At 29.3% G+C, this 14,649-nt stretch overlaps 1 protein-coding gene across 1 annotated transcript; it reads right to left on the bottom strand.

Moving 5' to 3' along the window:
- Positions 1–10,569: 10,569 nt before the first annotated feature.
- Positions 10,570–14,092, bottom strand: LOC108830259 (indole-3-acetic acid-amido synthetase GH3.17). The gene is made up of 4 exons (XM_018603862.2): positions 13,670–14,092; positions 13,457–13,558; positions 12,198–13,036; positions 10,570–11,361 (listed from the first exon to the last, which is right to left on the bottom strand). Exons 1-4 carry the CDS (start codon positions 13,963–13,965, stop codon positions 10,772–10,774), a joined length of 1,827 nt encoding a protein of 608 aa, XP_018459364.1. The 5' UTR covers positions 13,966–14,092; the 3' UTR covers positions 10,570–10,771.
- Positions 14,093–14,649: the final 557 nt, after the last annotated feature.

Genomic DNA, 14,649 nt, shown 5'->3' with positions numbered 1-14,649 from the left:
TAAAAATTTGTTTTTGATTATATAATTAATTATATATAAAATTCATTAAGGTTACCATCGACTTTGACACTCTAACTTTTAACTTGAGAGCTAGATTGCGAAAAATGAGTTTGCAAAAAAAAAAAATTCATTAAAATATATTATGTATATAATTGTGTTAATATTGTAAAAGAAAACATTCACATATGAGAAATATTTTAGAAAATATATTTATACAAAATGGTTTTAGTTGGTTAATATGTAATTATAAATAGTTTATATGTTATTCTATCTTTTATAAGTGAAAAATAAATTTAAGATAACAACACAATATATAAGAATTATCTTATTTAAAAAATTCTAATAATATTAATAATTAATAAAAATTGTTTTTAATTATAATTAATTATATATAAAATTCATTAAAGGTAATATTAGTTTTAACTACTTAAGTATTATAAATTGTTTTATATCTTATTTTTAACTTTTATAATTGAAAAATATTTTAAGATAACAACACAATACATAAGAGTTATCTTCTTTTTTCAAAAAAAATATTATTATTAATAAAATTTGTTTTTGATTATATAATTAAGTATATATAAAATTCATTAAGGGTATTATAGACTTTGATCATTCTAACTTTTAATGTGAGAGCTCCATTGCGAAAAATCATTTCGCAAATAATAGTATAGACTAAGCTATAATTTTTTATAAATTATTCCATTACATATTTTAAATATACCATCAACATTTTTTACTCGGTACAATGACTACAAACTATCCCCTGCATACCTCATGAATGGACGTCCAAGTTAGAAAAAAGTATACATTCCTAAGTTTGAAAATATTTGTTAATATTATACAGCTATGTACAACACAGAAACAAATGTTCATATTTTCCTTTTCTTTTCTTTTTGAAATTACGTCTGTTCCTGATAACGGTATATTAAATAAATTTTGATAGCTTCCAAACTCAAGTTATTCTTAACAAGTTGGTTAACTATAAATGAAAATTATCTACTTGTATTAGAAACAGAAAAAGTGAAGTTTTCTATTTTCATTATGAATATGATTAGCAAAAGAGGTCAAACATTTCTATAAATATCAAAGTTGAGTTGTGTCTTTAATAATAAGAATACAAGGAGCTTCTATGTGTTTAGTTTTGAGAAAAATTTTAAACATTAAAAAAAGTTTTTTTATACAATTTCTTAAGTGGATTCTAGAAACTATATTTCGTATCAGAGCTTTCAGATTTTAAAAACTATCTTAAAAACCTACGTTCGTTTAACCCAAGCCATGGGAGAAAAATTAGCAACACGTTCAAAAGAGTTCTCACCACCAATGTATCCAATATCCACTGTTAAGCACAATTAACTACACTGTATAGTCTATGAGGATGAAGATCTTGCTAAAGATATACAAAGTATGGGATACAATTAAACCAGGTACGAATGATTGCGATAAAACAATATTGTGATATGGTTATTGTTTCAAGCAATTCTGGAGGTTCTTATTCTGCAAGTTGGCAAACAAGACACATCTAACGGGCTATGGGATGGAATCAAATCAAGAAACCTAGGATCTGATAATGTCAAGGAAGCAAGACTACAAACCCTGCTGTCTGAATTCAAAAGAATTAAGATGAAGAATTCATAAACAGTCGATAGCTTTTCGAGAAATTTATAGGAGCTAGCATCAAAATCTGCTTCACTTGGACAAACGATAGAAGAATCCAAACTTGTCCGAAATTTTCTCAATAGCATGCCAAGAAACAAATTTATTCACATAATAGCTTCTATTGAACAAGTTCCAAACTTGAAAACTACGGGATTTGAAGATATTATTGGAGGATTGAAGGCATACAAAGAAATAATTAAGGATGACAAAAGCAACTTAGAATCGCAAGGGAAACTTCTATTTTCAAATACTCTCCATCAAGGTTTCTCAACATTACGACGCAGAGGTGGGCGTGGATACATAGTTCGATGTAAAAGAAGGTTTAATTCACAAGATAGGACAACAAATCAAGCCGATCATTCCAAAGAGACGAAGAATATATCAAGAATATTTTGTTTCAGATGTGATAAACTTGGTCGCTACACCTCCACATGTCAAAAGAGAACTCAGAGACAACAAGAAGTAAATAAAACTGAGACAGAAGAAGCTGATCTAGCTCTTTACAAGCATGAGGTCGTGTTCTTAAAGGAAGAAAATCTAACACCAAAGAAATATGAAACCAAGAAAAGGGGAAAGGAGTTTCGTATTTAGATAATGGAGCTAATAGTACTTTCAGAACTCAATGATAACATTAAAGGTAAAGTGAAATTTGGAGGTGTTTCTTACTTAGATAGAAGGAAAATGATCAATCCTTTTTCAAAGAAAAATCAAAGTCACTGAACAAAACATAGTCGACAATATCTACGACATTCATGAACTCAAAGAGCAACATTCTAAGCTTAGGAAAAGCTATAGAAGTCGTAAGTGATGTAAGGATGAAACAAAATACCTTGCCGGTTCATGATCCGATTGGGAAACTCTTAGTAAAAGTCGTATGATCTCCAAATAAATTTTACAAGATAAATCTGAAAGTTGGCAAACACATGTGGCTAAGCACGATATTAGAAGGAGAAACATGGAGATGGCATGCACGGTTAGGACATATAAGCTTTAAGACAATGAAGACAATATTCCTGAAATAAATAGTTCTTGGACTACCAAAGATAAAAGAAAGAACCATAATATATGAATCATGTCTAGTTGGGAAGCAATCTTGGCAATCTTCTCCAAAGAAGGAATCTTTCCGAGCCTCTAAACCATTAGAGCTACTACATGCGGATTTCTGCGGACCGATAACACCACCAACCATATCTAATAAAAATATATTTTTTTATCATCAATGATTTTTAAAAATATATGTGGGCATTCTAATGAAATAAAAAGGTGATGCATATGGGGATTTCAAGGTGTTTAAGCAGTTAGAGGAGAATTAATTCAAGAGGGAAATCATGAATCTAATGACTGATAGAGGAGGAGAAATCAACTCAAGACATATAAATGATTTCTGTGAAGAAAACATTATCAAGAGGCATCTCACGTCACCCAACACAACGCAACAAATGGGAGTAGTAGATAGAAGAAACTGGACTCTTGTAGAGATGACAAGGAGCACTCTCAAGGAAATGAAGGTACCAAATTATTTATGGGGAGATGCAGTTCGTCCCTCATCCTATATCATAAATACAGTACCAAGAAGAGAACTTGAGAATATAACTCCTTATGAAAGCTTGCGAGAAAAGAAACCGAGCCTAGACCACTTAAGGGTCTTTGGTTGCTTGGCTTACAAGAAAACTGAAGCTCCTCATTTGAAGAAGCTCGATGAAAAATCACAACCACTTGTGCCCCTCGGGATCAAGCCGGGAACCAAGACATATAGACTCAACTCATCAACACAAAAGGTCATGGTAAGTAGAGATGTAGTGTTTGATAAGAAAACATGTTGGAGCTACAAAAAAGAACCAAGTATGGATCTGGGTATGTTCTATAGAGATGGAGAGAAGTAATAGATGTAGGAGAAAGACCTGTGGTGGTAAACAACAATCACTATGAAAATCACTATCATGATGAAACTGGAATCAATAATGAAGATGATATCGACAACGATCATGAGCACGAAAATAATACCACAGATGCGGATGAAGATGAGAAAGAAGAGAAACATCTACATGTGCAACCTGTTCATACGCTAAGGAGATCAAATCATCAAAGTGTTCAACGTAGCCATCTTGATGATTATATTCTCCAAGCCGAAGTAGAATGTGGGAGACTTCTACTCTTAATCGACAACGAACCAAGATGCTAAAAATGTGAAAGAATGGAGAGATGCGTGCAAGACATGGTTTCTAGTTGATAAACTAAGTCATATAAAGGAAATTGGTTTCAAATGTGTCTTCAAACTCAAGAAGAATGCCAATGGGACTATCAACAAATAACGGCTTGTAGCTAAGAGATATCTACAAGAATCCGACATAGATTTTTTATGAAGTATCGCACCTATTGTTCAACTTGAAACCATTCGGTTACTGATAGCATTGGCGGCATCACTTGGATGGGAGATTCATCACATGGATGTGAATGACAGCATTCTTTCACGGAGAATTAAGGAATATGTCTATGTTGAACAACCTGAATGATTTGAAGTATAAGGTGAAGAACAAAAAGTGTACAAGCTCTCAAAGGCCTTGTACAGTTTGAAACAAGCTCATAGAGTTTGGAACACGAAGTTAGATCAAATCCTCAAAGCAATGAATTTCAAAAAGTTCTCAAAGGAGATCCGTTTATCGTAAGGAAGAAGGAGGAGATCTTCTTATTGTTGTTATCTATGTGGATGATCTATATAACCCGGAAATAGCTTGAAAGGAGTAAACGGTTTCAAGATGGGAATAACATCTAAGTTTGAGATGTTAGACCTCGAGAAACTTACTTACTATCGTGGCATTGAAGTCTTTCAAGGAGAAGATGGAATTGAAATCAAATAAGAAGCTTATCCAAGAAGTATCTTAAAGGAAGCTGGTCTTGAAGATTGCAATTCGACCAAATTTTTTCATGAAATTCGGTTTGAAAGTCTCAAAAGTCGTAGACTTAGAAGAGATAGAACCAACGAGGTATATAAGAAACATTAGCTGCTTACGATATTTACTCCATACACGATCTGACTTGGCATTTTCAGTAGGAGTTGCTAGCCGATATATGCAAAGTCTTTGCACATAAAATGGGGAGATTATGAAGCACATTCTTTGATATCTCTAAGGAACAATGGCATTCAGATCGAAGTATTCTCGCAAAGGATCAAAGAAACTTGTGTTTAATGATAGCAGACATAACGGATATCCAAATTTTTTGTTCGAATCGAAAAAGGATAACGAATCAAATCAAAATTACGGATATTTTGCCCAACCCTATATACATGTGCACATTAACATGACCATATATATAACTAAATATTCACTACAATTGAGGATTATAATTCTCTTGAAAGCTGAAATATTATTTTCTAATGTTTCTGTTCACCATCGACCAAATTGTAATGAAATGATTTGTCATAATAATTTTCTTTTTTTTCCTTAAGTTATTATCTAAATTTGATTTGATTTTGCAGGCATTTAGAAATTATAATATGAAACCATTATTTTGACATCTTGATTGTCTAAAATTCATATAACATGAAATCAAACAAATAATAATAGGTTTGAAAAAATCTAAAAATTTCAAGTATTTTAACAGAATAAACACTGATTTAAAATAGTTGTTGTATCAATACTACTAAAACAGGAGCAATATTTATCAACTACTTTTTGGACTATCAAAAAAGTCTAGGTTGGTCCTATTATTTCTCTTCATATATTTATATATATAATTTAGTTATCTTCCCTATTATTTCTATTCATATATTCATATATCTAATTTAATTGCAATTAAATATACATCATGCCTAAAATTAAGGAACTAACTAACTAATCTATTATTTTTTAAACTAATGAATTTAATTTATATGAATACGAAATTTCAATAAAAATAAATTATATTTTATTTATTAATGTAATAAATAATTATACATGTCTATTAATTCGTATATATACAACTATATATTGATCCAAATGCAAAAAAAAAAACAATTTCTTCAAAACCCTCACTAAATACATAAAAATATAATTCTTATTAAATTAGATATACATATACATAAATATATATATATATATATATATATATATATATATACGATAAAAAATATAAATAGTAACACGATGAAACATGTTACTTGATATTTTGATGAATATATTTTTACGGGTTATTCAAACACACAAAATATATTTATCAAAAGTAAACTAATTAAATAAATTAAAATTATATTTACAAACATAAATCATTAAATTATAATAAACATATACAAATTATTGATGCTCAAGTATATTTCATTTTTAGTATCCATCCTCTCGAATATTGATCTATTACCCTTACAACAAGATGAAAATTTAATTTGACTATAATAATTTAAGTCAAACCGAATTTTATATTGGATCATCTATCAGTTCAACCGGTAACCAGATCCCGGTTTTAGTTGTTTTTACGGGTTTTATAGGATTTTAAAATAATATTTTTAAACTAAACCGAACTACATACGAGACCACACAATTTGTCAATTTAACTGCGGGTCGGGTCGGATTTGAAAATATTTAATATAACGTTTCATTTATAAATCTAAATGTATAAGAATACATATTTATATCAAATAAATTTTGAAATATTTCGAAAATAATTCCGCATTTTGAAAGTGCGGATCAAAATATAGCAGCATCTTATGTGTTTACGAGTTATATCCTAAATTAGCAGTAGAAAATTTCAGTTTACGAGTTATATCTTAAACTGAAAATCTTTCAGTATTATTAATGTCTAATGTGAATAAGAAAATTAAATTTTAAATGTAAAATAATCTAAATATAAAACATAAATATTATAATAGATAACTGATAACAAAATAAACTAATGCCAAATCACAACAATTAACTTTGTTAATAGTTTCATGATCCACGAGATTGTATAATCTTATTTCATAAAAAAATAAAAATCCAACTTCCTAATTAGAGTACAAACATATTCTAATAATACAACTAAAAATCATATGCGTTAATAATTAAAAATTACGTATTGGTTCAACCAATAGTTCAACTGGTAACCGGTTTTGAGTTATACCGGATTATTAAATAATAATTTTTTCCTAAAACACAACCAAATTACAAACCGGATTGTTGGGTTTATTAGTATAACTGCAGGCCTGGATCCGATTTAAACAAAAATTGGGTATAAGTGTATAGTTATGTAACATCACAAATTCAATACAATTATCAAAACTTCTTACTAATATTTTTTTAAAAAATAGTATACACATATACGATTACAAAAGACACAAATATGATTAAAAATACAATATAAAAATTAAATTGCTAAAAAGTTAAACTAAAAACAAAATATACCCGCCCTCTGAAGGGCGGGTCAGAATCTAGTCTATACTATTAAAACAGAAGCATTTCTAAAAAATCTACTTTAAAAAGGTTGTTGGACTCTTTCATTAGACTTAACATTTTTTAATATCCTCTAAGATTTATACTAACAATAAAATACCATATATTTCTCTAACAATAATTTAGTCAATACGTCTTAATTATTAAGCCCACGTTTTTCTCTACACATTAATATCAGATCCTAACCACATTTATAATTCATTTATTAGACCTTACACTACACGAATAATATGATAACATCTCATGTTTACCTTAGGGGGTTTATTGAACTGATGATTTGGAAGATTTCATTATATACAAAACCCAAAAGAATTTGGGAAAACTCGGGATTTAAACAAAATCTTATGAGGTGATTAATAAGGATTTTATGAGTTTTAGATTTATGTTGATCAAAAAAGGAGAAAATGAAGTTTTAGATATATATGAACTTTTTAATCATTTTAATGAATTATCGCAAGAAATCTGGAAACAAAAACCTATCTATCACGACTAAAAACTTTAATCATCTTAAGAGGCTCATCATCACCCTGAATAATATTGCAGTATATGACATGACACGATGGAAGTCATTGAAACTAATGTCTTCCCTTTGACACGTCTACATCATTCAATCTTTAAATGGAACTACGTTAACGAGAGCCTGTATTTCTTCAGCTTCTGAGTTATAACCATTGAATACTTTTCCTTTTGAATCATCATCCGATCAAGTAAACACAATTTTGTTAAAAGAACAGAACAAATCATGTGTATCTGTGTGTCAAAGATTCAATGTGGTCAAAACGTCTTCGACTAGTGAGAATAGACGGTGGTCAGAGATGAGTACCAGTGGTGGTAGTGGCGGCTTGATGGGATCACAGAGGGTAATAGAGCTACAGATACTTGCACTTACTTTTTGACAGATGATAAATGAAGACGACAAAATACCTTTTTTTGTGAAATACCATCTCACTAGGTGGTATTTCCTCTAATTGAATTTTGACTACAAATCTTTTTCAGATAATCAAAAATAATCTTTGATAAATATTATTGATAAAATCTCAATTTTCCAATAAGGGAGGATTTAATGGGATTTATACAAATGATAAGTTCAATAACTATGGATTTGTAAAAGGTTTTATAAATACTAAATCCAATAAGGTAAGATTTGTTCAAAAACCAGAATTCTTTCAAATACCTAATACAATAAGCCCACTTAATCTTTTTGTTAACAAAATACTGTACATCTATTTTATTTTATTTTTTGTTCAACAATACTATACATCTATATAAACCAAATTTTATCAACTGAGCCCAGTTAAAATGTGATTGTCTGAAATCCATATCTCAACCAGAAGATATTGTGCCCATATATCATAATTTGTAAAAAAATCATATGTTTTAGACGGTAACATTTTGAGTTTTTATAACTTTTTGTTAATACTAAATAAAAACACTATTGATTAAACATAAATATCATTTTCGCTTATAATTTCAAAAGAAAACTCACTTTTACAAATAAACATCAACAAACCTATGATTGAAAATCTAAATTTCATAATTATTAAAAATAAATCGAAAACAAACCCGCGCTTTCCGAGCGCGGATCAAAATCTAGTCTAATCTATTAAAATAGAGTCCTATTTTTATCTACCTACAAATAGTCTAGATTGGTCCATTTAATTTATTTAATTTTTTAGTATTTTGTATATAACAAATTTAGTTATTATTAAATACACACAATCTTAATATATTGTTTAAATAATTTCAAAATAAGATATCAAAAGATATTACCAATATCTTTTCTACTATTTCTTTTTGACAGTATCTTTTAATATATGTTTTTATTTAAAATATAGATATTTAATGTTTTAATATTTATTTTAAATAATGTAAACTCGTATTTATTTTTAAAGTTCATTACAAATAAATAATTCATTTTGATTTATAAAATAAGAAATATCATTCTATAATATTTATATATTAATATTCATAATTAAATTATTACAGTAAATAATATATGTAACATAACTTAATTGCAACTATTTTATAAATTATAAATTAAAAGAATTACGTATGCATGATAAAATATTTTATAAAGTTTACCACATACTTCAATTTATTAATGCAAAATATTAAAAAATATTTAAAAGCATAAATAATTTGTATATTTAATGTAATAGCTAAATTATCATATTAACATGTAATTTAATATATTCGAATTTAAAATAAAATATTAAATTTAGTGGACTGTAATATTATCTGATTATATAGTATATTGAATTGTATATTATGATTTACAATTACAGTTTTTTGCAGCTTATTTCATAAAAATGTAAATATTTATCAAGTATGAGACGGGTTGAACGCCATATTTAATTTATATTAAAAATAAATATTTATTTAATATTATAAATAAATTTTACAAATATAAGAAATAAAAAATTATATTATAAGTGCGGATCATGTTAGAATATAACACACAGGTTATGGTTCTATTTTCTATCATATCCTAAAATCTATAAATTAACATCATTCAGATTCGGATTATATTAGTTTGGTTCAGATATATCCCAAATTAAATAACAAATTTAAAAGAAAAACATATGAAGTAAATATTTATTTATATAGAATTGGATATTTAAGATATTTAATTAAAATTTAAATACTTATTCTAAATACCATTTCAAAATAAATATAGAAACAAATATTTAAAGTTCATATTTATGTTTCAAATATTTATAATTATGATTAATTTAGACATTCGGATTGGTTTTAGAATTTTTTGGGTTTTCGGTTTTTTGTGTTACCCGTTGGAGTTTGACTAATAACACTTTAGGTTTGGATATATTTTGTACCACCTTAAGAGATTTATTCTGGTATTTCTTACATTTTGGACCTGGTACGAATCGAGTTTTTAGTTTGGATTCGATTCAGAATTTTGATTATAGATATTATACTCAAACCTACTTTAAATAAAGATAAAATACGTTTATATAAAGTTTTTATCAAAAATTAGTCCGCGTTTGAAAAATGCGGGTTAAAATCTAGTTTTAATACATTAAAAACCAAAAACTAACCTAAAACCTAAATGATATCTAGATTAAACAAATTAAGAAATAATGAAATTAATAATCTCATTGCGTGACATTCATTTATTAAATTTTCTTATGTTCAGTTTCTATTTAATTTAGAATTCATATGACAAATATTTTCACTTTCTTTTGCATTGTTGGCTTTTTATACTATAATTTAGACATACCCTCTTTTATTCACCATCAAACATTTTAAATACACCCACTACAATCATTTTTCTGTATTGTCGATGTTGCCGACTTGTAATAATAATAAATACATATATGGAAGATGGAGAAAAAAAAGCCTTCCTTTTCCCCCAAAGATGAGACTATGTAATGGGTTCGGTGCGAATTTAGTACTGTCAAGTATTAAGTTCTTACAAGTTACAAATCAATATCAGATTTTTCATATTTTCAAAAGAAATCATTAAATGAAAAAGAAAGGGAGACAAAATAAATAATAAAAAGACACACAACAAGTATACTAACAAAATGAGAGGACTTTGCTGAAAGTTTGTTACAGAAGAGACAAAAGAGAGCACAAACATTTAATAAAAATATATATAAAACACCAATTAGCAATTTAAATAAATGAGGACCTTACTTAAAATCAAGACTGATTATATATTAAAAATAGAATAAAAAGTTTTTTAAAAACAACTAAGAATCTAAACCAAGTGGTTCCCATTGAGGAACTCTCTGACTGAAGAATCTCCCAGTAACCCTGGAATCAAGAATCTCAAGAGCTCCTCCAGATTTAACACATCTTGGAGTCTTGTACTGATTCACCGAAGATCCTTGTGAGACACAAAAATCCATCAGTAAATCAAAAGTCCCCAAACTCACAACTCTTATCTCCAATGGCCCAATAGATTTATCTTTGTTCCTGCATCTCCTGTACACGTAATCCAAACGATCCTCAACCTCAGAACAACATTTCTCCATTGTCTTGTCGTGTAGCTTCGGTAGGTCGTTGTTGTAACGTGGCTTTAGCTCCCAGAAGAGCACGTAATGCCCCGGGATCGATGACGTGTCTGCATAGCTAGTGTACTCCGTGAGTAGGAGGCTTGTAGGTTGTTGGAGATGGTTGAGTTTAGCTTGTGTCACCGCGTTTAGTAGATCTTCCTCGCTCGTTTTGTCGGTATCTATGCTTAATACAACGTTTCTTCGTTCCACGAAACGAAATTGAGGTGCTTTGTTGTAGAAACCAGTCACTTTTAGGATATCACCCACTCTGTATCTGTATAAACCTATCAAGAAAAAAACAACCCCACAGATTACTTGCGGTACAAGTTTATAGTTTTGTTAGGAATCTTACATCGGAAATGAAATGACACCTTGGTACAAGTTTATAGTTTTGTTAGGAATCTTACATCTGTTCAAAGTACAACCGATAAATATTTTTATTGGTCCCAAATTTTAATGGATTACTAAAGAGGAATTTTCTCAAATGATTTTTTAAAAAAATCATTAAAAAGCCCAAAAAATAATAACTAAACAAGTTTTATTAAAGAGTTAAAAAAACTCGTGTACCCTTACTTTATAGTATATAAAAAAAAATGTTTTTTAATACTTTTCGAATTTGCTGAAAAAAATAATACCTTTGAAAAAATACTTTTCGAATTATATTTTTTTGAATTCGTTTTTTTAATCAAAATTTCTTTTTTCCAAATTTTGTTTTGAAATCCAAAAAAATATTTTTGAAACTATTTTAAAAAAAAATATTTTAAATTTTAAGTATGTATTTGTTTTTTAATATCCTAAACTCCATCCCAGACCCCCACCCCTCAAATTTAAACTCTAAATTTAAATTAGTTTTGGTGACCTTCAAATTATCTAATTTTTACCTATGAAATATTTTGGTTATTCTGAGTTTTGGTGACCTTCAAATTATCTAATTTTTAAGGTCATCTTAGGAATTTTTCATTATTATATATATGTAACATGGTGGCCCCCAAATTATCTAATTTTTTAATTAATTTTTTATTAAGATTAACCTAAAATATTTTTATGGTTTCCTAAATTTTAGGTTTTACACTTCGGCTAAAATAGTATAATGAGATTATGTTCATAGAAAGAGACTAACCTGTGAATGTAGTAATGACAATTTCGTAGTATCGACCAACTTCCACATTAACAAGGTCGACAATAAGATCTTCCTTGATACCGTCATCATCTTCGGTGTTAAAATGAGAAGCAAAGTGAATCTCTTCATGGGATTTGTCATCAACAGGCAAGAACTCGAAGTAGGCCATGTTAGGAAGAAGCGTATACGAAACATTCGAAGGATCACACAGCGGATTAAGGTTAATACCAAAGTAACACTCAGAGGAAGCATACATGGTTGAAACCAACGGTAAACCACCGCTATAAAACTCGAGTGTGGGAATGTATTGAGCCATCGAACCTGTCACAATCACCTCAACATACTTAGCCTTAGGCCATAGCCTCCTTAAAATTCCTTCCCACGACTTCTCAGCACAGTCAGACTCAATTTCATCAGCCAGTTCTTGATTTGGCCCTTCAAGAATCGATAAAACCGAGTCTCTGCAGGCTGAGTCAGTGATCCAGCTGGTGATAGTACCGGTTCTAATGTCTGCGCAAAGCTCCTTATAATGATCTTCCAAAAATTTGACCGCACGAAGAAAGGCAGAGGCAAAAACAGCTCCAACTCTTAGGACATGAGCTCTTTGGACTAAACCACAGAGAAGCTGACAGTACATGCTCTGTTTGCTGTCTTGACAGAGAATTGTCTGGTCAGGGCTTGTGTAGACGTTGTACTTGTTAAATGGTCTCTTTCTGAAATGCTGACTTTTGTAGTAACTAGTCAACACAGGACGTGCCATTAGACCTGAAGGAGTCTTGATCTCAGGTTTTATGAAAAGAAGATACATCCCTTTTCCTTCATCTAGCCCATTCACATATCTGCAATTATATATGTAACACAATTTATTAACAAAAAATTTCTCTCCACTGTTTCATTAGTTTGACTAAAGAAGACAAATTTATGAATAACAAAAGACAAAATTTATCTATTAAAATTAGATTATTTGCTATTATGTTTATACCCGAGGAGAGAGCCAAATAACCAGATAAAAGAAGTATATTGTTTATAAACAAAAAGCAAAAATATGAATGATCAAAGTTTTAATTTTCTGTATGATGTATTTTTGAACTAGAATCAATAAAACAAGATTAATGTAAAAGAATGTCAAATCAGAAAAAAAAATAATGCTTAAACTATAAAAAATATAAATCGACAAAAAATTACTCAAAAACATATAATTACTCAGTTTTATCTTTTGACTGTTAAAATATAAAATAATAACAACTCATTTTATTTACTTGTTCATGACAGGCACAAGCATGCTGTAGAAAAATGTTTTCCTGTCCAATTCTTTAGCTGTAGAAGGCATCAACTTCGGCTTTCCTGCAGAAGTCCCCGAGCTGCATCCAATATATAGCCAAATATATATATTAAATGTGACCAAAATAATCTTTATTTTCTGTAACCTATGGTGGAATTTAAACTATATGTTCCATATTAATTATACTTACCTAGTGAGGAGCTCTGTGATGGGTTGAGCGGAGACGATATCAGAGGATTCTCCATCGGAGATTCGTTGAATGAAAGGCTTTATATCGTCGTAATTTACCACAGGGACTTTGTTCTTGAAACTTTGTTGATTGTTGTCGGATTCTCCATCAAGAAATGCTCGGAGATATTGAGTTCCGGAGTTTTGAGAGAGTATTTCGTGGAGAACTTGTTCTTGAATTGCTTCTGCATTTGAGGTTAGATCCTCGAGAAGCTTGAGACCAGCCTCTGTATCATTTGGGTCGTAACTGGGTATCATTGTATTTTTTTGTCTGAAAGCAGACACAAACAAAGCTTGTGTTTGTGTTGCAATGATAAGTTCAGAGAAGAAAAGAGAGACTTTATATAATTTTTGCTGAGATATATCGCTTCTTCTCTATTCTTGAAGGTTGGTTTAGTGGTATGAGGAGAAGGGAGAGAACATGGTTATATAATAAATTGGGAGATGATGAAATAATTATTAGATAAATATATTTGGGAGGTCCTACAACACACATGGCCTTGTCTAGTTAGAATGAAGCTATTGTTGGTCAACATTACCTGTGCAGGCTTCCCTCTTATTTTATGTGTTATTTTGTTATTATCATCTTTGTTTATATGTTGGTTAATCCTCCAATGAAGCTCTTTCTTTATGATCCGTTGAATAATTATCATTCCAATCATATTCACAAGATTTGCATATGTCTGCCAAAAGATATACTCACTTGGTCTTCACTTAACTCATCTAGTAATGATATTATTGGCTCTTAGATTTTATTTAGAAGCTTGGATCCCTTTATAACCTCACAAGCATATTTATAGAGCAAACACAAATTTAAATAAAATTAGATATAAATAGAAGTATGATAGCTTCAGTTAACAGATTATTCATATATATATGGCTATGTAATTCTCTTTAACTCTTTCATTACACGTTGTTTTTAACATGTATTATAGCAATGTC

This window comes from Raphanus sativus, chromosome 5, assembly GCF_000801105.2.
Source record: "Raphanus sativus cultivar WK10039 chromosome 5, ASM80110v3, whole genome shotgun sequence".
NCBI classification, from domain to species: domain Eukaryota; kingdom Viridiplantae; phylum Streptophyta; class Magnoliopsida; order Brassicales; family Brassicaceae; genus Raphanus; species Raphanus sativus.
The sequence above is the reverse complement of the archived record's forward strand: the minus strand, read 5'-3'. Positions and strand labels throughout refer to the sequence as shown.

Coding starts and splice junctions, on each gene's coding strand:
- LOC108830259 (XM_018603862.2), bottom strand. CDS start 13,965: ATGATACCCAGTTACGACCCAAATGATACAGAGGCTGGTCTCAAGCTT. Junction 13,559..13,669: donor ATCACAGAGCTCCTCACTAG/GTAAGTATAATT, acceptor TATTGGATGCAG/CTCGGGGACTTCTGCAGGAA. Junction 11,362..12,197: donor TGTCATTACTACATTCACAG/GTTAGTCTCTTT, acceptor TTTTCTTGATAG/GTTTATACAGATACAGAGTG.